At 36.2% G+C, this 23,306-nt stretch overlaps 1 protein-coding gene across 1 annotated transcript; it reads left to right on the plus strand.

The window, feature by feature from the left end:
* On the plus strand, positions 1-2,683 carry LOC109182143 (pentatricopeptide repeat-containing protein At4g01990, mitochondrial-like). The gene is made up of 2 exons (XM_019332216.1): positions 1-413; positions 1,244-2,683. Exons 1-2 carry the CDS (start codon positions 105-107, stop codon positions 2,390-2,392), a joined length of 1,458 nt encoding a protein of 485 aa, XP_019187761.1. The 5' UTR covers positions 1-104; the 3' UTR covers positions 2,393-2,683.
* The last annotated feature ends 20,623 nt before the right edge of the window (positions 2,684-23,306 follow it).

Here is a 23,306-nt window from a genome sequence, read left to right on the forward strand (position 1 = left end):
TGACAGAGGCTTATAATGGTGTAAAATACTGCCCTCTAAAACCCTAACTAAAACCTCCAGTATCTGAAACTCTGCTCCATTGCCACAACGAACCAAAGAGCGAAATGGGCCAAGTGGCGAGCAGATCCAGCAGTGCCTACCTCCTCCGAACAACAGCCGCTCGCCGTTGGCTTTCGGCAGAAGCGAAGGCGTTGCCGGCGGAATCCGCTGCGGCGACAATTTCTACTCCAAATGAAGAAGGGACTGTGGGCGGACATGGAATTGCGAATATCACAACCGCAGCTAAGAACAAAGGCAACATCGTTGAGGCTCTCGATAAAGCCGTCAACAATGGTATTCCCATCAAGAAATGGCGTATCATTACACCAATCAACCAATTTCGCCGCGACAAGAACTACCAAGCGGCTCTCCAGGTCTCTACTTTCCTTCTCTTTATCGCCTACCCGTTTTCTGTTTATCTAATAGAAAATTTGTATGAATCTCTGGATTTTTCATTATCAGAGAGAGATTAGGCCTACCCCCGAATTACGATTATGTATGAGCCACAGCCCTGGCAAATTATACCTTGGACCATGGTGAGACGAGGTCCTAAATGATATTCAAATTATTTGCGAATTGTGTGGACCATATTATCAAACAATGTACATTCAGTACACAAATAATGTACTTTTAGTATATTAAAAATGTATATGGTATTCGGAGAAAGTACATTATTTTAGTACTGAAAGTATATTATTTGTAATGTACTTTTTGTTATGGTTCAAACAATAATTTGCCTGTATATTAAAAATGTATTTTTTGGTATGGTTCACACGATAAGTCGATAATTTGCCTAACATATTATGCACCTATAAATAAATTCATATCAATTGTGGTACATAATTTATTAAATGAGGCAAATATTAAATGAAGGTTGTTTTGGACCGGGATTCACAATGCAAGGTGGACCTCGTCCATGGTATAACAATTGCCACAGCTATAGGCTGTATAAAGATCATCGTAGAGGAATTGGAGAAGTGAACATTATATAATCCAAACCATCCTTTTTACAAATGATGATCATATTTGCCATTTCTGTCTAACTAATGATAATGTTGTTCTTTGAGAGTTTCTATGCACCATGCTTCTTGTGTTTTGCATCATTGTTGAATCGGTTTTCCTGCTTATTTTTTATACCGCTTTAGGAGCTCTCTCATTTTGTCTGATTTGAATTGTTTCCATTTGCTAAACTCTCGAAATCCAGCTGTCTGAATGGATGGAGAGCAAAACATCCCTTATAAATAATGCTGACCGTGCTGTACGGATAGAGCTTCTTGCCAAGTCCAAGAACTTGGATTCTGCAGAAGAGTACTTCAACGGCCTGCAAGATTCTGAGAAAACTACTAGAACGTATGGTGCACTTCTAAACTGCTACTGTGCGAAGAAACATTTGGAAAAGGCTTCTGAACTTTTCGAGAAGATGAAGGAAGTGAATGCTATATCTACTCTAAATTATAACAATATGATATCTCTTTATTTACAGACTGGTCAGCCCGAGAAAGTTGTTGCACTCGTGCAAGAAATGGAAGAAAATAAAATTGATCGAGATTCATATACTTGCAATCAGTTGATAAACAGCTATGGCATGCTGAAGGATATAGATGCAGCTGAGGGTGTCCTTGAGAAGATGAAAGCTGATAATATAAAAACCGACTCTTTCACTTATGGAAATCTAGCAACCATTTTATTCAAAGCAGGGCTTCTTGACAAGGCCCAGTCTGTGCTTGAAAAGATGGAGGAAATGAAAAATGGTCGAGAGGAACTCCGTACCCTAATTACATTGTATGGCCAGATTTCTAATCCGTCAGGCGTTTATCGGGTGTGGGAATCTTTAAAGTCAGCATTCCCGAAACCAAGTAATAAAAGCTATCTCATCATGCTCTTGGCTCTCTCCAAATTGGGGGATTTCGAGAACCTTGAAAAATATTTTCGTGAGTGGGAATCAGAGAATAAGTTGTATGATATGAGGATCTCTAATGTGCTTCTGGACTCATACCTAAGGCGAGACATGATTGGGGAAGCTGAGTTGCTGTATAACAGTGTTCTGAAAAGAGGTGCTCAACCCGGTTTGAGGACACTGGAGCTACTCACTAGCTTCTACGTAAAAAATTCTCAATTCGATTTGGCTCTCAAGTATTTGGAGATGGGTGCAAGCCAGGCAGCTAAGTCGAAAAAGAAGTGGGTTCTTCCAAATGAAACAGTCGAGGGTTTTCTTAAATATTTTGAGGAAAACAGAGAAGCTGATGCAACCGAGAAGTACTATGAGAGCTTGAAAAGGGTTAGTTGTCCTGACTCGACCCTATATGATTGTATGCTTTCCTTTAACATTGTAGACCAGAAAGCACAAGCATAGGTCTCCATGAGTGAAAGATGGAGGCCAGGTACCTTGTGGTCTGATGGCATCACTGTTATCCATTCCAAACAGAAGGTTAAGATGGAGACTAAACACAAACTATGCTACAGTCTAGATGTTTGTACGCATTTTGCATCAAAATATGAGATTCATGTGCACCTGGCTACTCTCATGATCTCTCATCATTTGTAATGTTATGAATGAATTGTCATTCTCATTTCTGTTTGGTTTAAACAAGAATTTGTATGAATGATATTGATGGTTAGAATTCACCTGATGGTTTGTAGCAAATTTCTATGAAAGATGTAGGAATAGATGCTTGAGAAAATAAATAATTGGACGCAAGATTTGAACATGAAAATCAAAGGCATGTACATAGTATAGTATGGATGACAGAGTGGAAAGGGAAATTATTATATAGTGAAGGTTTAATATCGATTGTTATATCATTAGTTAAATCCCAGATCATGGTCCATTTTGCAAGTGAAACAAAATTAATTTTTTTAAACTTATTTTTTTTTGTACAAATAATATTAACGTATAAAAAAATGTATCATTAAGAAAATTATAACTAAGATTTTTATATGATACTTATATTGATACTAGCTAGTATTTTGTATGCGCAATGTGTAAAAATTCATGTTCAATATTAAAATATTGTTAAACAAAAATAAAAAAAAATTAGTTCAAATTATATTTCACAATTCCTTCAATTGATAAATTTTAATTATCATATTTGAATTTGAATAATATATAAAAAAAAAAAAAAAGAGAAAGAATTTATATTTTTTGTTTAATATTAATGTACACAATTTTCGTAAAATTTATATTTATAAAAAAAATTAAAAATTAATCTATAATACTAAGCTAACAAGTGGTGTATATACATAAATAACGTATGTATTATATACACATGATTTAACATTAATATTTAATTAAAATATAATCTACAATTAAATTAATTATTATTTGATAATTTTAATAAAATGATCATCAAAGAATAGGAAAAAGACATGCAAAAGTAGATGTATGGTAATAGTGATGAAGTTATTAAATGATAATAGAGTTATAACAATGTAAGTGTAGTTTTGGCAAACAAAAATGTAATAAGGATAATTTTGTCAAATAAAATGAAATATACAACATTTAAAGTAAATTGTACATCTTTATTAACAAACAAAAATGGACAAAAATTAAGGATATAATTTGGATTGACACATATTATAATTTTAGATTTTAGATTTTTTTCAATGTTTTAAATTAATATACAATTACGTTAAGCCACTACTGTAGTTTCCTTTAAAATATAATACATATTTATTTTCAAAATACTAATGCAAATACATCATTTTATTGATAGACATCAAATAGGTTTATTAAGCAAAAACAAGTTCATTTTCTGAGGTGCAGTGTAACTACCTTATAATTTTTTTGGTGGCCAAAGGTATTCCTCCAGCCAATAGCCAAAAGACTAATCCCCCGTCCCTACGATCAGCACACTAAGTGGTAGGGGACTAGCCAAATGGTTTGCTCCATCCACATGGGTGGGGATCAAATCCCCAACCTCATGCTTAAGGGACAAGGTGCTGAACCACCACGCCAACCATGTTGGTTGTAACTACCTTATAATGATAAATCTTAAATAAGTCTATCAATGGAAACCTACAAGTTCATCTTCACAAGAATTAATTTCACTTTTGGTCTCATGACTTTTGATGTCTTATCACTTTTGGTGCACAACTTTAAATTTTTTCAATTTGGTGCCTAATTTTGTTATTTTTATCACTTTTGGTCTTTCCGGCCAAATTGACAGTGAAATTAGTGGCAAAATCGTCATCCCAAGAAAAGATCTTTAATATCTAAACAAAAGAAAATCATATTAAGAGAAAAAGAAGAGTTTGTCAATCGTTGACGCTATAAATTCCATAGATCTATGTTTAGTTTCTGACTGTCTTCCCTATTATTCTCATTGATCAAATACACTTATAGATATGATTTTACAATTATTTTGTTTAGATATTGAAGATGTTTCCTTGGGATGACGATTTTACCCCTAAAAATATAAAATCTGGTAACATTTTGCTATCAATTTGGCGGAAAGGACCAAAACTGATAAAAATAACAAAGGTAGACACCAAAATTAAAAATTTTAAAAGTTGTGCACCAAAAATGATAGAACATCAAAAATCGTGGGACCAAAAGAGAAATTAATTCTTTTCACAATATTAATGGTTCAATTTTACAATACTAAAATAGGCTCATTCATGTAATACCACATGTTCATTTTTACAATATAATATTAATATACCTAAAACAGGTTCACCGAAGGAATTCAAGAGATTCTGTTGAAGACAACGGAGGACAAACTAATGATATGCAAGACCCGTTGCGAGTCATGGACGATCCTATCTCACGGGTAAGGGGAAAGAGGTTGCAAGAAGCTTTAAATGGTCTCATAAATAAGTTAAACAACAAGAAGACCGAGCTATGGGAACTTAGGGAGGGAAGTGAAGCAACATATGTCAATTTGGTTGCGGTCCAGGATTGAGTTTCAAAGAAGCTGGCCAAATAATGAGAATGATACTTACAAATAAAAATTGAATTCAAAATTCAATTTTTCTAGTTTAACAAATTGCTCCCTAGTCTCTTGAGATAGTAGCTAATCTTTAGCCTAGTTTTTACTTATTTCTTCTCTTTAGTTGGCTGAAAATAAGGCTATCATATTAGTATAAATAGCCTCTTTATTTTGCTTTGAAGGCAGACAATGTATAAGATTATAAATCAAAGTCTTGCGCCTCATAACTCAAGTTTTCTCTCACTGGGTTCTATGTAAGTTCTTCGACTTATCAAGGAAAATACCAGCCTTGTGGCATCATCCCCGGTTTTTATCGTTCTACAGCCGAACGTGGCAAATCGGCATACACCAAAATCCAAAAACAAGAACACCTTATTTCCAAACCAACACTCCCTAAACATGCAACAAACCAACCTGTCAACCGCCTGTTTCTTTCGTTGAAACTACCGTAACTACGCAGACACCAACTGGACTGATCCGAAGTTTCCTCGGCAGCTCGTAGCTTCACTCCGGACTGCTGGTTAGCAACATTTTGGTATCAAAGCCAAGTTATCCAATTGGTACACGTAAGATCTTCATTTCACCTTGAGACATCTAGAATTGGTTGTTTTTATGAACTACATGCATTGCTACAAACTTGCTGAAATCTAAACAAACTTTAGCACTTTAGCATGTGTACTATGAACTTTTATTCAATGTGTAAAGCTAGTGTTTTGTCTACTGTTATTTCCTGAAAGGACAAAAAAAAAAAAAAAAAAAAAGGAGAAGAATAGAATAGCAACAAAAAAAAAGTACGGCAAGAGCAATTTTTTGTTTCGTGTTACTTGGATTATTTGTTTATCTAGAATTATTATCTCCTTTGAACTTACCCAAATTGTATTACCTACCCAATTACCTGGTGATATAACCCCATAGCAAAAAAAAAAAAAAAAAAAAAAAAAAAAACAAAAAAAACAAACAAAAACAAACAAAAACAAAAAAAAAAATTGTGAACAAATTATTACCAAATAAAACCCAGAATATACTCACCTAGTCACTCGGTTGGAAATTCTTGATCTTAGTTGTTAGAACTCGATTAGGACTCGGACGAGAGAACTTTGTTTTCTAATAAGAGGGTATAATTTGGTTAGATTATTAGAGTGTTTTTTTTTTAATACACGAGTGGTAAAAGAACGAGTGACCACCCCATTAAAAAACGTGAGTGAGGGAGTGACGTGAGGTCCTATTTTATTTTTGTGCAACCGTGCAGGGTACATTATGTCGGGTCCAAGTGAGATAGATGAGCAAGAGTTGAGTCTTGACATGCGCCTCATGATGAGAGCCATGAAAGGACAATTCTCTAAGTTTAGTAATGTGATTGAGGGGTTGAGTGAACGAATTGAGAGAATTAAGGAAGTTCAACGACAAAATCAAAATGGGAGAGGTAATGTGAGAAGGTGTGAGGATGAAGAAGAAAGGGTTGAGGAAAGTGAGAGTGAGCAAGATGGGGAAGAAGAAAATGATAGAAGGAGAAGAATGAGGGACAGAGAATATAGAAGGGAGTATAGAGATAGGAGGAGGTTAGATGATGAATTGGGAAATGTTAAGATGTCTATGCCATCGTTTTCGGGAAAGAGTGACCCTGATGCTTACCTAGAATGGGAGAAGAAAGTAGAGAGTGTTTGCTTGTCATAATTACTCTAAGAGGAAGAAAGTAAACTTAGCAGCTCTAGAATTCACCGACTATGCGATATTATGGTGGGATAAGGTAGTTCTCAGCAGAAGAAGAAGTGGGGACAGATCGATCGAAACTTGGAGGGAGATGAAGATAGTAATGAGGAAAAAGTTCGTGCACAATTGGTTCCACCAAGAATCACACCAACAACTACAAGATCTTATCCAATGTAGAATGACGGTGGCTGAATATGATCATGAAACTGAAAAGATTATGACCAAAATAGGGCTTGAGGAAGATCCTGAAACAACGATATCCAGGTTCATCAAGGGATTAAATTGGGATATTCAGGACTAGATTGAGATGTATGATTTTGTTGATTATGAGGAGCTAGTACAAAAGGCAATACAAATTGAAAAGAAGCTCAAAAGGAAAAAAAGACGTGCACATACTTCTAACTGGAAAGTAGGCAAAGAGGAAAATGAGGAAAAAAGTGAACGCAAGCCTAGAGTTGAAACTAATAAAGGAAAGGAAGTCGAGGAGGGTAATGACAAAGGGAAGACGAAAGCTTCTACAAGCAGACCAAGTGGAATTAAATGCTTCAAATGCATGGGAAGGGGACACATTGCAAGAGAATGTCCAAACAATAAGGCCATGATAATGCGTCCAACTGGGGAAATAGAAACAGACTCTGAACATGGCAATGAACAAGATGATTTGAGAGGGGAGAATGCTGCGATAAGTGAAGATGATAACGTTATTGAGCATCTAGTGGAAGGAGAAACATTAATGGTAAGGAGATTACTTAATTTGCAAGCAAGAACCGATGAAGAACAAAGAGAAAACATTTTTCATACTCGATGCCATATTCATGGCAAGGTGTGTAAGGTGATAATTGACGGAGGGAGTTGTGCAAATGTTGCTAGTATCGAGCTAGTTACGAAATTGAGATTAACCGTAAGGGAACATCCTACGCTCTATTCATTACAATGGCTCAACAAAGTAGGTGAAATCAAAGTGAATAAACAGGTTTTGGTACCATTTTCTATAGGGAAATATATAGATGAAGTTTTATGCGACATAGTGCCGATGCAAGCTGCGCATATACTTCTGGGAAGGCCTTGGCAATTTGACAAAAAAACTATTCATGAAGGACATAGTAATAGACTAATAGGTACTCTTTTATACACAATGGACAGAATTATAGAAAATCACGCTTGTACCTTTGTCGCCACAACAAATTTATGAAGATGAAAAGAAATTGAATGAAAAAGAAATAGAGAGAAAAAACAAGAGAGAAAAACAAAAAGAAAAAAATGAATTGAGTACACAAGATGATGAGGGTAGTAAAAAAAATTTCTTTTGCAAAAAAAGAGAGGTTGAACAGGCTATAAAAGCTAGGAGGTCAATTTTAATAATGTTATATAACGGACTTAGTCCCGAGACTACTAACCTCAAGCACTTGCCTGAGGCAGTGTCTTCTTTGATACAGGACTTTGAGGACATCTTTCCCACGAAGATGCCCACTGGACTACCGCCAATAAGGGGGATTGAACACCAAATAGACTTGGTGCCAGGGCACCAATTCCCAATCATCCCGCCTATAGATGCAGTCCTGATGAAACTAAAGAAATACAAAAACAGGTCGAGGAGTTATTGTCTAAAGGAAATGTGAGGGAAAGTCTCAGTCCTTGTGCAGTACCAGTGTTACTTGTGCCCAAAAAAGATGGATCGTGGAGAATGTGTGTTGATTGCCGTGCAATCAACAAAATAACTGTTAGATACCATTTTCCCATTCCCCGTCTAGATGATATGTTAGATGAATTGCATGGTGCATGTATGTTTTTTAAGATTGATCTAAGATCTGGTTATCACCAAATTAGAATACGTGAGGGGGACGAATGGAAAACGGCATTCAAGACCAAACAAGGTCTATACGAATGGCTTGTTATGCTATTCGGACTCACTAATGCACCTAGCTAGTACATTCATGAGACTTATGAATCATGTGCTCCGAGACTTCATAGGGAAAATCGTAGTGGTATATTTTGATGATATACTAATCTATAGCAAAAGTCTCGAAGAACATATTGGGCACCTACGAAAAGTATTTACACTCTTGAGGAAACATCAATTATATGTTAACCTTAAGAAGTGTGAATTTTGCACAAATTCCGTTCATTTTCTTGGCTATATTGTGAATGCCAATGGAATTGAAGTGGATAGTGCCAAAGTCAAGGCTATCCAAGAATGGCCCACACCAAGAAATGTTAGTGAAGTACGGAGTTTTCACGGTTTAGCTAGTTTCTATGGTCGATTTGTGAAAGACTTTAGTACTATTGCTGCTCCACTAACTGAGGTGATTAAAAAAATGTGGGATTTCAGTGGGGGAAAAAGCAAGAACGTGCATTCAACCTTCTAAAAGAAAAATTAAGCACTGTTCTCGTACTTGCTTTGCCTAATTTTGAAGCAGCCTTTGAGTTAGATTGCGATGCTTTCAGGGTGGGTATAGGTGATGTCCTAATGCAAGGAGGTAAGCCAGTTGCTTACTTCAGTGAAAAATTAAATGGGGAAAGTCTGAACTATCCAACCTATGATAAAGAGTTCTATGCTCTTGTTAGGGCACTAGAACATTGGGAGCACTACTTAAGGCCTAAAGAATTTGTGATTCATACAGATCATGAGTCCCTAAAATATTTACGAGGATACGGAAAACTCAATAAACGCCATGCAAAATGGGTGGAGTACATTGAATCATTTCCATATGTGATCCAATATAAGCATGGTAATGAGAATGTTGTAGCTGATGCGTTGTCTCGTAGGTATACTTTGCTGACTGCATTGCATGCATGATTTCTGGGTTTTGAGCACTTAAAAGGATTATATGTGCATGCTAGTGATTTTAGTAGTGTTTTTGCTGCATGTCAGAGGGGGTCACATGGGAAATTTTATTTGCATGAGGGGTCCTTGTACAAGGCTGATAGATTATGCATTCCGCATTATTCATTGCGAGAAATTCTAGTCAAAGAAGCCCACGGAGGGAGCTTAATGGGACATTATGGGATACACAAGACTTATGACATTTTGTGTGAACATTTTTATTGGCCCAAAATGAAAAGGGATGTTGGTAGAGTTTGTGAGCGTTGCATTATTTGTAGGCAAGCTAAGTCTACAAGCATGCCTTATGGATTATATCTTCCTTTACCCGTGGCTGAGCACCTTTGGCTCGACATCTCGATGGACTTTGTTCTGGGATTGCCTAGAACTAAGCAAGGGCATGATTCTATATTTGTTGTAGTTGACCGTTTTTCTAAAATGGCACACTTCATTCCCTGCCATAAAACAGATGACGCAAGTAACGTAACAAACTTATTCTTCAAGGAGATAGTAAGGTTGCACGGCATGCCTAAGACCATTGTGTCTGATAGGGATGTCAAGTTTTTGAGTTACTTTTGGAAAACACTCTGGGGTATATTAGGCACCAAACTGTTGTTTTCAACTACTTGTCATCCTCAAACGGATGGACAGACAGAAGTGGTAAACCGAACTTTGGGCACATTGTTAAGAGTGTTAGTAAAAAAAAAATGTGAGAACATGGGGAGATTTCATTCCAATTGCCGAGTTTGCATACAATAGGCATGTGCATAGTACTACAAGTTTTTTCCCTTTTGAAGTAGTATATGGTTTTAACCCTTTAACTCCGCTTGATTTGTTGCCATTACCTGTAAAAGAGTATTTGAACACAGATGGCGCTAAGAAAGCTGAGATGGTTAAATCAATGCATGCGAAGGTCAACCAGCAAATTGCTAAAAGGAACGAGCAAGTGGCCAAGCAAGTCAATAAAGGTCGAAAGCAAGTGATCTTCAAGCTCGGGGACTTAGTTTGGGTACACATGCGCAAGGGAAGATTTCCAACTCAAAGGAAATCCAAACTGCTTCCTCGTGGGGATGGACCTTTTAAAGTGTTGGCACGAGTTAATGATAATGCCTATACCTTGGAGTTACCAAGGGAGTATAATATTAGTGCCACCTTCAATGTTGCTAACTTAACTCGTTTTAATGCGGACGAAGTTGATTCGGGGACGAATACTACTACGGAGGGGGAAGATGTTGAGGACAACGGAGGACAAACTAATGATATGCAAGACCCGTTGCGAGTCATGGACGGTCCTATGTCACAGGTAAGGGCAAAGAGGTTGCAAGAAGCTTTAAATGGTCTCATAAATAAGTTAAACAACAAGAAGACCGAGCTATGGGAACTTAGCGAGGGAAGTGAAGCAACATATGTCAATTTGGTTGCGGTCCAGGATTGAGTTTCAAAGAAGCTGGCCAAATAATGGGAATGAGACTTACAAATAAAAATTGAATTCAAAATTAAATTTTTCTAGCTTAACAAATTGCTCCCTAGTCTCTTGAGATAATAGCTAATCTTTAGCCCAGATTTTAGTTATTTCTTCTCTGGCTGAAAATAAGGTTGTCAGAATAGTATAAATAGCCTCTTTATTTTGCTTTGAAGGCAGACAATGTATAAGATTAGAAATCAAAGTCTTGCGCCTCATAACGCAAGTTTTCTCTCACTGGATCCTATGTGAGCTCTTCGACTTATCAAGGAAAATACCAGCCTTGTGGCATCATCCCCGATTTTTATCGTTCTACAGCCGCACGTGGCAAACCGCTATACACCAAAATCCAAAAACCAGAACACCTTAATATCAAACCAACGCTCCCTAAACCTGCAACAAACCAACTTGTCAACCGCCTGTTTCTTTCGTTGAAACTACCGTAACTACGCAGACACCAACTGGACTGATCCGAAGTTCCCTCGACAGCTCGTAGCTTCACTCCGGACTACCGCTTCGCAACAGATTCAGTTTCACAATACAATGCTGCAAAGCCTATTAGTAAACAACTAAGGCTCAAGTAGAAAGTAAGCTCATTTCTAATTATGCACCCATTAAATATCATCATAAATTACGGCATTTAAAAGATCTCAATATGATTTTTTAGCATTAATTTTGTTTATACAAATAAGTCTTTGACTATTAATTTATCAAATTAAATCTTCAACTATCTAATTCTTACTTAATAAGCTCCCTTTTTTTTTTTGGTTGCCCAAAGGTATCCCACCAGCCGATAGCCAGAAGATTAATCCTCCGTCCTAACGGTCAGCACACGAAGTGGTAGGGGACTGGCCAAGTGGTTTGCTCCTACTTAATAAGCTCTTTAACTATTCAATTCTTACCCAATAAAGTAATTATTGGAAGACTTTATGAATAAGAGTTTAATAATTGAGATCTTTTTTGAAAAAAATTGATAGTCGATAACTAATTTTTGAATTATTCAATTCTAGAAGAACGATTTTGGTTATTAACACATTTGAAATATTTATTAAAATATTAATATAAGAAAGTAAACATCATAAATTAATTTCATTAATTAATTATACAAAAATTAAATCATATACTACCAAAATTGCAAACATAAAAACAATATAAATGGAATTATATGTCACATAAATTAATTTTTTATATGATGTCGCATAAATAATTAATTAGAAACGTTTTATCTTATATATAATTCTAATATATTATTTTATAATATGTGATTTTTTTTGTGTAATAAAAAATATTCTAATTATTTATGTGGTATCACATAAAATTTTATGTGGTATATAATTTTAAGAGAAAAGGATCAAATAGGCCCCTAAACATTTCGCGAAAAGTCAATTAGTCCCACGAACTTTTAAAAAGGTCAATTGAACATCTAAACATATGATTTTTAGTCACTTGACCCCTTTAACCGATAACTTCTCCGGTAAAAGTCGGTAAATGCCTCCATGGCGCGCCACATAAGCGTTGGAGTGGATACATGGCTGTCACATAAGCATAAATAAAAAAAAAATTAAATTAAAGAAATAAAAAAAATTAAAATCACGGTTCAACCTGCGTCTTCTTCCTCTGTTCTGCGTCTTCTTAATTGCTTCTTCTTCTTCTTCTTCTTCTTCTTCTTCTTCTTCTTCACTGCCTCTTCTTGCCTATTTGAAATATTATTTATCTAATTCACTAGCTCTTAAGTATGAGGTACACTTTTCAGCCTTATTAATAAATATGTATTCATGGCCTGTTACCAATCTGCGAGTATGCTTTTCTTGCCATTATTTGTTCCATCCATCCACCCACTACCACAGCTTCTACCTTTGTTGTGTAGCTGTGTAGACAGCAGACTAACACCCAAAGAGGAGTGGGTTATGGTATGCTGGGTGATGGTTGATGTCTATACTCATTGTATTTATTTTTTAGGGATGCTGTAATTATGAAATAAAATAGAATTTATCTGAACATAGGTGGGATGGTCGTCTGGAATTTCAGATGATTATGATGACCCATATGGAGTACAAAGAAGAAGAAGAAGAAGAAGAAGAAGAAGAAGAGACAGTGAAGAAGACGCAGATCAGAGGAAGAAGACGCAGGTTGAACCGTGATTTTAATTTTTTTTTATTTCTTTAATTTTATTTTTTTTATTTATGCTTATATGGCAGCCAAGTACCCATTCCAATGCTTATGTGGCGCGCCATGGAGGCAATTACCGGCTTTTACCGGAGAAGTTACCGGTTAATGGGGTCAACTGACTAAAAATCGAGTGTTCATGTGTTCAATTGATCTTTTTAAAAGTTCGTACGGCTAATTGACTTTTCACGAAATGTTTAGAAGTCTGTTTGACCCTTTTCTCTAATTTTAATAATATTATTGTTATATTTATAAAGTTGACTATTCGCACTTACAACTATCCTGTTAGTCTACTACTCTACTTCATGGATTAAACTAATATCCTATCTAGTAGTTTTACTTTCTTGGTGGTATAGTTCGCCCCTACGTATGACTTTGCGGATGTTACAACGAAAAATTCCTAAGCTTAAAAATTGTAAAAGAGTTTGTGACCTAAATTCCTGATACATTTAGTATCATCAAAATCTAATATAAATAATTCATAATAGAGAGTTCGGTAGGAAAGAAAATTAGAAGATTTTAGGTGTCAAAGGTTTTAACATCTGCCCAACACAAGGATTTATAGAGGATTAGAAATTCATTAACATTCATGATATTTAAATTTTTAATTTAAAATTCAAACTTATAAGTTATAACTCCCATCAGGCCTTCTCCAAGGAAGATGCCAAACACTATTTTGGCGGAGAATTTGGCGTAGATCCTTAACTAAGGATGTAACACCCCCGATTTTATCATATTTTTAAAACTTAAATGCAAGAGATAAACAGTCTAATCAACCATAATCATTAAGCGGAAGCAAGTTTATACGGGAGCTTTATGCCACATCTTACATACTAAAGATGCACATCGGGAAAACTAAACCATTAAAAAAGTATAAAGAGTCAAGGCACACAGGCCGCTCAGCCATCCAAAAACACAACGTCTAGACAAAGGACAAAGCTATCTAACGCTCCAAGTCTAGCGCTCTCGGGTCCCTACTCAAAACCTGTAGAACAAGGAAAACATAACATGGGGATGACACCCGGTCAGCGAATATTGCTGGTAACACATCAATACGCGTTAAATAACATATATAGATAAGTATAAGTTAAAACCATTTTCGAAACGGAATACAGTATATATCATTTCAAAAGCCATAGAGAGAAGTCAACTTCAAGGGCTCATTTACACTCTCAAAAGGAAAGGAAATCAACATCCTTACGACATTAACAAGACAAGCATCATGAAAGACAAAACAACTCAAGATGTATTCTACTGATCACAAAGTAGAATACATCAAGACGTGCTCAATAGCAAAGAGTACACAATCACACATTGGCAACTACATGCCACCGTGACAACTACATGTCACAAGAATCACAGTTCCAAATTCCAACCTTATGGCTACCCCCGGCCTTATTTCGGTTCCAACATTTACCTCCTAGTGCCACCCTGTACTTCTGAGTCCAACCTTTTGCCTCCAACGCCACCCCCCCCCCCCCCCCCCCCGCGCCTACACCGCCAACATTTCCACCGATCTCTCAATACACGAGGGTACCATTAAATATCATATCACAAAACCGCCAATCTCGTGAGCAAAGCTCAAGTAACAAACCACCAATCTCAATCATGGCCACACGAGGACCTCATCATTACCAAGAAGACTAAGGTTCCACAATAACCTTAATCAAGTATCAATCAAAGGGTACAACGATTACATACGTTCACATCATAGGAATCAATCAATGGATCACAACAAGGACATGAAACCATACTCAACAACGAAGGATCACAATCCGACACCAAACGATGCTCAATACAAGTTGCCAATCCCAACAAGAAAGAACAAACCACACATACTAGAATTTCAACATCAAACTAGCATGCTTATCAAACGGGTAAACCAAAAGTAGTTCCATAGAACATTCAAGACTCATAATAGCCCAACGAATCACAAAGTCGGACCCTTAGCACGATTCAAGACACCAAATCCTACATGGATTCCTAACATACCGTTCTAGACATACGAAACATCAAGAAGACTCACAAATAGCCCAATAAAACAACATCGGGATGTCAAAACATCAATACCGAGTCAAAATCACGGGGAACAAATCCCCGTCCGACATCACAAGTGTTCCCCGCGGGTGGGACCACGGGTGGAAAACCACCCGCGATTCCGCCTGCGGGTACAACAACCCACGAGGCTTCGTTCCCCACGGGTGGGGCGGCGGGTAGGCCTCTGCCCGCCGTTCCGCCCGCAGGTACACGTGTACTCCAAAATAATCTCTTCAGGGATTTTCAACAACAAGTCCAAATTCAAGTCCAAAACACCCAAAATCTCACACAAAACAACAATATGACTTGAATCCAAGAAATAGCCAAGCAATGGCATACAAGAACCCTAAGAACAAGCTCTAAACATGCATTACCCCAAGTCAATGCATCAAATCTCACATTTCAATACAAGAATCACAAGTAGAAGCTAAGAAATCATCATATAAGTAAGAAAATGGGTTTTGTAAAGCATGGGTTACCTTTGTAGCCTAAAACTTCTCTTTCTCACCCTTATAAAGCCTCTCCTAAAGCTCTTCTTCCACACCAACTTCACAAACAAACCAAAAGACAACAAAGATTCTATTTTTAGAAAAAGACATCTAAAAAAGAGGTTAAAACACCAAAAGAACAAGGATCTTACCCTCCCATATGCTCAAGATAAGGAAAGTAGGAATCTTGGAAGACAACTTGCAAGATTTAGGATGCCCAAATTTTAGCTTGGAGAAGAAGCTACATCTTTTTAGAGAGAAGTTAGATTTTGTGTTTAGATTGTAGGTGAATGAAATGAAGGGATGATGCTAGGTTAGCTTGAACCTCAAAACTTAGGTAGAAAGACATCTCTACCTTTACTAAAGTTGGAAGAATAAGGAAACAAGGGAACAACCCAAAAAGCATAAGGTACAACCCTTTGACCTTGAATGACTAGTCAAATTCTAGTCCTCCGACTATTGAATTTTCAGGATTTTTAAGAATAAATTAACAAGGAGACTAGGATTAATTCTCTAATTAATCATTGATTAGAGTTTGGATTTGCAGGGTGTCACAAAGGAAGGCGCCAAAACCTCCGCCATTTTGGCGTTGGTCTACAGTGCAGCGCAATATTTGGCGCTGCACTGTAGATGAAACGGCAAAATGGTGTAAAGCCTAAATGTCAAGTTTGCCCTTTGTCTTTTTTTTTTTTTTTTTTTTTTTTTTTTTTTTTTTTAAATTCATTTTGTATCCTTATTTTATTTTTATGAATTTTTATATTTTGTTAAATACATAAACATAAAATTTGAATAATTAAAAATAAATTATATCATTTGAAAGATCTCATCAAGACGATTAAAACAAGCCTAATATTATATATAGATTAATTAAAAATTAAAGTACATAAAACATAATTTTCATAAAATTAAACTGAATACATCCGAAATTAAACAAAACATAATTGTAATGCATTGAGCATCTGTGGGAACGATATGATAATTTTGAAAATTAAATGTAATAGTTGTTATATGTTATATTATTGTGGAATAAAAATATTATTTGCATTACAATTAAATTTATATTAAAAAATTAAAGTTTTAATTTATGAGAAAACAAATTATTTTAGTGTAGAAATAGAATTTGGTGTAATGTGTTGGAGATGAATAAAATTTGATGTAAGAATATGCTGAAAATATTACTTTTGGTGTAAAATTTGGTGCAGAATTTAGTGTAATGGGTTAGAGATGGCCTGTAGTAGAAGTAATCAGAATAAATATGAAATTAGTAAGTTAATTCTGAGATAAATTGAAATTAATATAATCATAATTTTTTTGAAAGCTAATCATAATTAATTCATAAAACTAATCATACCAATTTCCAATATGATTGCAACATTAAGATGCAGTAAAGAAGATATAAATAGTAGAGAAATGAGACCATGGATCATGTGGTCCAATGGTATCCGGTTATTCCCCTACTAAGTGGGAGGTGATAGGTTCAAGCCTTAGAACAATAGATTCTCAACCTATACTATCATTGAGTAGCTCGGCTGATTTTTGTGGCCCCATTTTCGTAAATAAATGAGGCACTACCAAAAGTATAAGCGCAATTTTTAAAACTAAACCATAAGAATCCTACTAAACATAATATTTTTTTTTTTTTTTAAATCTTGAAACTACATGGCTAGTGGCTACCTGTTGGACTTCCGCTATTGTTTGGAATGCAACTAGAACGATCTGTTAGGGGGAAGGATCAATTTCTCAGGCGGTGTTGGTGATGAACTGGTGAATGGTACAAATTTCAAGTTATCTCTACATATTCAGAGCTTGAGACATCGTCTGTGTCATTGGAGAAACAAAACGGTATTTCCATGCGGCATGCTAAGTTAATTATGAAAAAAAAGGGATTTGGAAAACAAATTGACGAGTTTCAGGACTAATTGTAAATTTGCTCCTCTTTGGCTATTATTCTAATTTCAAGAAGCAGTAGGTCATAGGGGACATGTAAAATATCCCATTATTGGTTGCAAATGATGACACACCAAATCAATGTGATCAACTGTAGGGAAGTCAAGAGTGTCAAATGTGAATAGTGCCGGTTTTCCTTTGGCAGTAGATTGTAGTATAATATAGTATGAAATATGAATGTGCCAATTTCAATAAATATTAAGCTTTAATGTAAATCAATAAGGTTTGTGTTGTAATAAGAACGCACATTAGCTTGTATACAATAGATCAAAGAACAATTGCAGAAAGCGAAAGTAAGAGGCAAAGCAAGAGCATGATCTTATTCATCTCTCCACCATTATTTAAGGGTACATACATATATATACAAATAATACAATACAAAGGGTATAATAAATGATATACATAATGATGAGTAAATGCGTCTATTACAAACGTTACAAATATTCTTGCTAGGAAAACCGTATGGGGAAAAAACCTAGACAAGAAAAATACAAGGTATATGGGTATTATATTTAAAAAAAAAAAATATTCATGCCTAGTTAAAAATCTCACTAGGAAAACCATGTGAGAAAAAAAATCTAGCTGATGAAAAGAGTACATGATATTTATGAGATCATATGTTACATTGGTTGCCTCATTAAAAACCTTACTAAGAAAACCTTGTGGGAAAAACTTAGTTAAGGGAAACAGAGTACAACCGTGAACCTTCCGGGTTCAATCTTTCAAGATTTATAAGAGTAGGATTTATAACATTTCTCATGATCATCTGGACCAATAAATCATTTATACTTTTGCACTTAGTTTTAGTTGCTCCCCCTGAAAACAACAATAATTTTCCTAACCTACGCATATCAATCTTATGGGTATATTTCTCGTAGGTAGGGACTTAGTGAACATTTTGCTAATTTTGTCAGTGGTGCGAATCTTCTGAATAGATATTTTACCACTCTTCTGGAGTTTATGTGGGTAAAAAAATTATATTCATTTTGAATTGTACCAAGTATGATCACTTTTGTCCATTCAATTGGCACAAAAGAAGCATCAATGACAATATTTGCAAAAAAATTTACCTTGGCTTGCTACTGCTACTTTTCTCATCTCATTCCCAACTTATTAGTCACTATACCGAAGCGAGAGTACTATAGACAGTAAAGCAATGCCAACCAATTCAAATAGCTTACTAAATGTCATATAAAAATACGCCTACCTTAAGGATACTAATGGATATAGTTAACGTCATTTTATACGAGAATCAACAAATATTGCTAGTCAACTCATCGCGAATATAGTATAAGACATAATGCGATTGAAGAATTTTTGGTTCCAGAAAGGTGTTCAAAATGATGTTTTGAAGCAATGGACTTCTAGTCCTAAATTACATTTTTTAGGTTTAAATAAGTCCTTATCTACTTCGAGATATTGTACAACAATTAATATACTGAAGGATATACAATATATTCAAGACATTTTCAGGTAGGCTTATAGGAGGAAATAATACTTGAGTAATCACACATACCACTTCTAGGCAACTTTTATACATGTTCTAATATGAACATAGATTACGATAATACACTTTCATTATCCACACTTTCTTCTTCGGGAAGGAAACACATAGTCAGGTTATTGACTATGTTAAGTTATAAGAAGAATCATAGTCAGTGATTTTACACTTTGTGATATTCGTTCATCACATTTTGAAAAAAAAAAAAAATCTATCAGTGATTTTTAAAATATGAATAAGTAATCAGCTAGACAGTTACCCATATAAACATGCGGTAACTACGTCTATTAGTTACATATCTAACTTATATTATTTACTGCTAGTTTATTAAATAGTGTTACATAATGTCATGGAAGGATATCCTTTTATTAAGACCACTATTGGGTCTCTGCGTAAAACCTCTTTTATCTTTCTCAACTCTCTTTTCATGACATCTTCTGGTGTATATATTTCTTTAGCGAGTTTGAATTCGTATGCCTCAATTGCTATCAAAATAGTTAGCATGTTTCGGACGTTATACTGCTGTTTTAATTTTCTGGATCTAGATTTAAATATTGTGGGCAATAGACGCAAATATGTTATCAACAACATTATTTATAAATATCTTCCATACTCATGGCAATTTTCCTATCAACCAAATATATGTCATTTCCCAAAGGTATTTGAATTTGGTTGTTTCGCTTCCCCAGCATTTTGATTTATTCGGTGCACCTATAATTTTACTGAGGGTTTTTGCCTTCCGGGCGAAATGTCTTCAGGATAAAAAAATTTATTTTTCAGGAGTGACGAGATTTCTATACTAGATCTAGTTTTTGCAAATTCTTAAAAGCGATAAATTTCCTATGCTTCCGGCATAAAGGAAAACGATAGAGATATTTAGTCTTAGTTGGAGATTTTATGTAACACCCCTAATTTTTAAACAATTTAAAGCTTATATAAATAATGCAAACTACCATTAATTATCCCAAACAGCGCATAAATAATCCGTAAGAGTCGGGGTGTTATGCCACATCTAGGTTTGAGAACCTAGATGCACAGGCTAAACTAACTGAACAAGGCATAAATCATAACTACTATTCACAATACAATACACGACTCACAGGCCATCTAACTAATACTAAGCTAAATCCACGAGTTCATCGTCTAACGCGCTCCGAAGCTACTGATCTGCACCTGAAAAACAAACGATGTAACAACCGTCAGCGAATAATGCTGGTAACCCACTCCAACGCGTTAAGTACTATATAGATAGATATAAGAAAATCATTTTGAAACCGGAATACATATATGACCTAAGAAACTCAAGCTTTTAAACCAAGATCAATACTCAAGAAACAACAACAGACTTGACACTATAGAACAATCATAAAGACTAGTATGCACCTTAAGAACACAAGGCAAGGCATAATAGACAAGTAAGCTCATATATAACAAATAGAGGCAACAATGGGATTCAAAGACAATCAATCAGCAAGTAATCATCAAACACACAATCCATCCTCCAACCTTATACCAAGTTCCAACCTTTTTACTCCTCTCCATCCTTATATCAGTTCCAACCTGTACCTCCAGGCCACCCTTATACCTCCTACCTTATTCCTCCGGAGCAACTACATGCCCCAGTACTCCGTAACCACCAACAAGTCCACCAACATGGTAGCACCGAAGTGTCATTCGCATGACCCGTGTCTCTAGCACCAATACCAAGGGGTCGGCGCATATAGCACTAACATGACACCGCGACGCTTATACCCTGACCCAAGCCTTTAGCCAGCAAGTCTAAGGGGTGGTCTGTGCCTTTAGCACGATAACCGAGCACTCGTGTTTTTCGCCAATAATTCATCTCCACCAATCACAATCTCATCATCATCAGTCACACCGATCATTGCGCAATGACCACGATACCCATCATCATTCAATCAATCAATCATGTAATCAACAATAACAATCAAGACACATTAACAAACGACACACACACTACACACAGATTCCTAGAACAGTACTCAAAACATCATACGAGACTCATAAACATCAAACGGGGTACAACGGGACACGGGAAAACAACAAACGGGGAAATATAACCCGCGACACCAATAATTTCCAGCGTGTGGGCGGTGGGTGGTGGACCACCCGCCGGCTACCCGCCAGTGGGCAACCTTGGTTCCAGCGGGTGCCCGGCGGGCAGGCCACTACCCGCCGGCTGCCCGTGTAACACCCCCGATTTTTACCAAAATTTAAAAGCTTAATTAAAGGGAAAAGCAAGCTAATCATTCATTCAAAATAGGTGGAAGCAAAGTATAAATACGGAGGTGCTATGCCACACCTATCTCAACATAGGTGCACAGGCTAAGTCTAAACCAAAATCTCAAAAGCAAAGTCATATGAGATAAGGTACACAGGCCATAAGTCTAAACAAGGGAAACATTAAGAGCTACACTATCTAAGGTCCACTAGCGCGCTCTCCATAAGCTACTCAAAACCTGTAAAAACATAGGGATAACACCCGTCAGCGAAAGATGCTGGTAACCCACCAATACGCGTTAAGTACATAATATATAGATATTATAAAATCATTTGAGACAGAGGAATATAGTATATATCATTTTAAAATCAAGAGAGGGAACATCAATAGACTCAACATAACACTCTCAACAAAGACCAACAATCAACAACAATCAACAAGTCAATAAGGACAACAAGCAACATACTCAACAATAGACGCAACCTACCATAATCAAGCTAGAGTTCCCAATAGACAGGTTCATAAGCAATGAATACAACAAATCACACAATGACAAATATCAAGTTGTAAGTTCCAACCTTATGGCTACCCCCGGCCTTATTTCAGTTCCAACCTCTACCTCCGAGTGTCACCTGGTACTTCTGAGTCCAATCTTATTTCGCCTAGGACCGTCGTCCCCTGCCAAACTGCCGCCAAACATTATACCACCGAACTCTCAGTACACGAGGGTACCATTAATTATCATAGTAACATACCGCCGATCTCATGAGCAAAGCTCAGTAACAATACCACCAATCTCATTCATAGTTACACATAGTCATCACCAAGAGGATTGAGGCTCATCAATAGCCCAATCAAGTATCAATAACGGGTACAACAAATGTACAAGATCACATCATAGAAATCAATCAAGAGGTTTCAATGATAGACATGCAACAATACTCAACAACAACAATGGACTTCAATCCAATTTCAACATGATTGGCAACACAAGTTGCCAATCCTCAAAGGAATGGACAAACAACGCATACTAGCATCAACGACATCATATCTAGCATGTTCATCAAACGAGTAAACCAAAACGGCTCCAACGAATCTCAAAGACTCACATTAATCCAACGAATCACAAAGTGGACCATAAGCACAATTCAAGACACCAAATCCTAACATAGATACTTATAACATCGTTCTAGACATACGAAACATCAAGGAGACACCCAAAAGCTCAACAATCCAACAAAGAGATGCCAAAATATCACAAACCAAAGAGTGGAACCACGGAAAAACAACCCCCGCCATAATCTCACTGGTGTACCCCGCGGGTGGAACTGGAATACCCAACCGCACCGGAACCTAAACATTGATCTTGACAAGATCAATGACTCTCATCTCACCCCATAACCTCACCTCAGATAGCCAATCGCACCGAAATCCATTTCACCTAAAATATAATATCAACTAAATATATTAATGTTACATCCTCACAATAAAAATAAACACACAAGATAGTATTCTGGTTATTTTTTGAGGAATAATATTAACTCAATAATTTTACATTCCGAATTAAATGATTTCTAAAAGATTAATGAATAATAATAATAAAACTGGGAATGGTCTGATGAGGTTAGAGGATAGGATTGGAGTCAAAAAGAGATGATGGATAGTATAGCATGATGATTGATGGGACTGGTGGAGACAGAGAGTGGAGTGAATGACGACGTTACGTTGGGGTTTGGGTGGAAAAGAAAAGGAAAAGCCCCCGTGCCCCCCGCGGGGTGTTGTCCTTTGAAGAAGAGGGGCCATTGTCAGCCGTCCGATCTGTCAACCTTTTCCCAACTCAGATTTGATTTGATCTGTTGATGTACCATTTCCTTTTCCATTTCACTCACTCAATCACTCACTTGTCTTGTCTTTCCTTCTTTCCACACGTCATCATCTCCTGCTCCCTTTAATCAAATCTTAGAT

The sequence above is a fragment of the Ipomoea nil genome, unplaced genomic scaffold (assembly GCF_001879475.1).
Source record: "Ipomoea nil cultivar Tokyo-kokei standard unplaced genomic scaffold, Asagao_1.1 scaffold1043, whole genome shotgun sequence".
Classification (NCBI taxonomy): Eukaryota; Viridiplantae; Streptophyta; class Magnoliopsida; order Solanales; family Convolvulaceae; genus Ipomoea; species Ipomoea nil.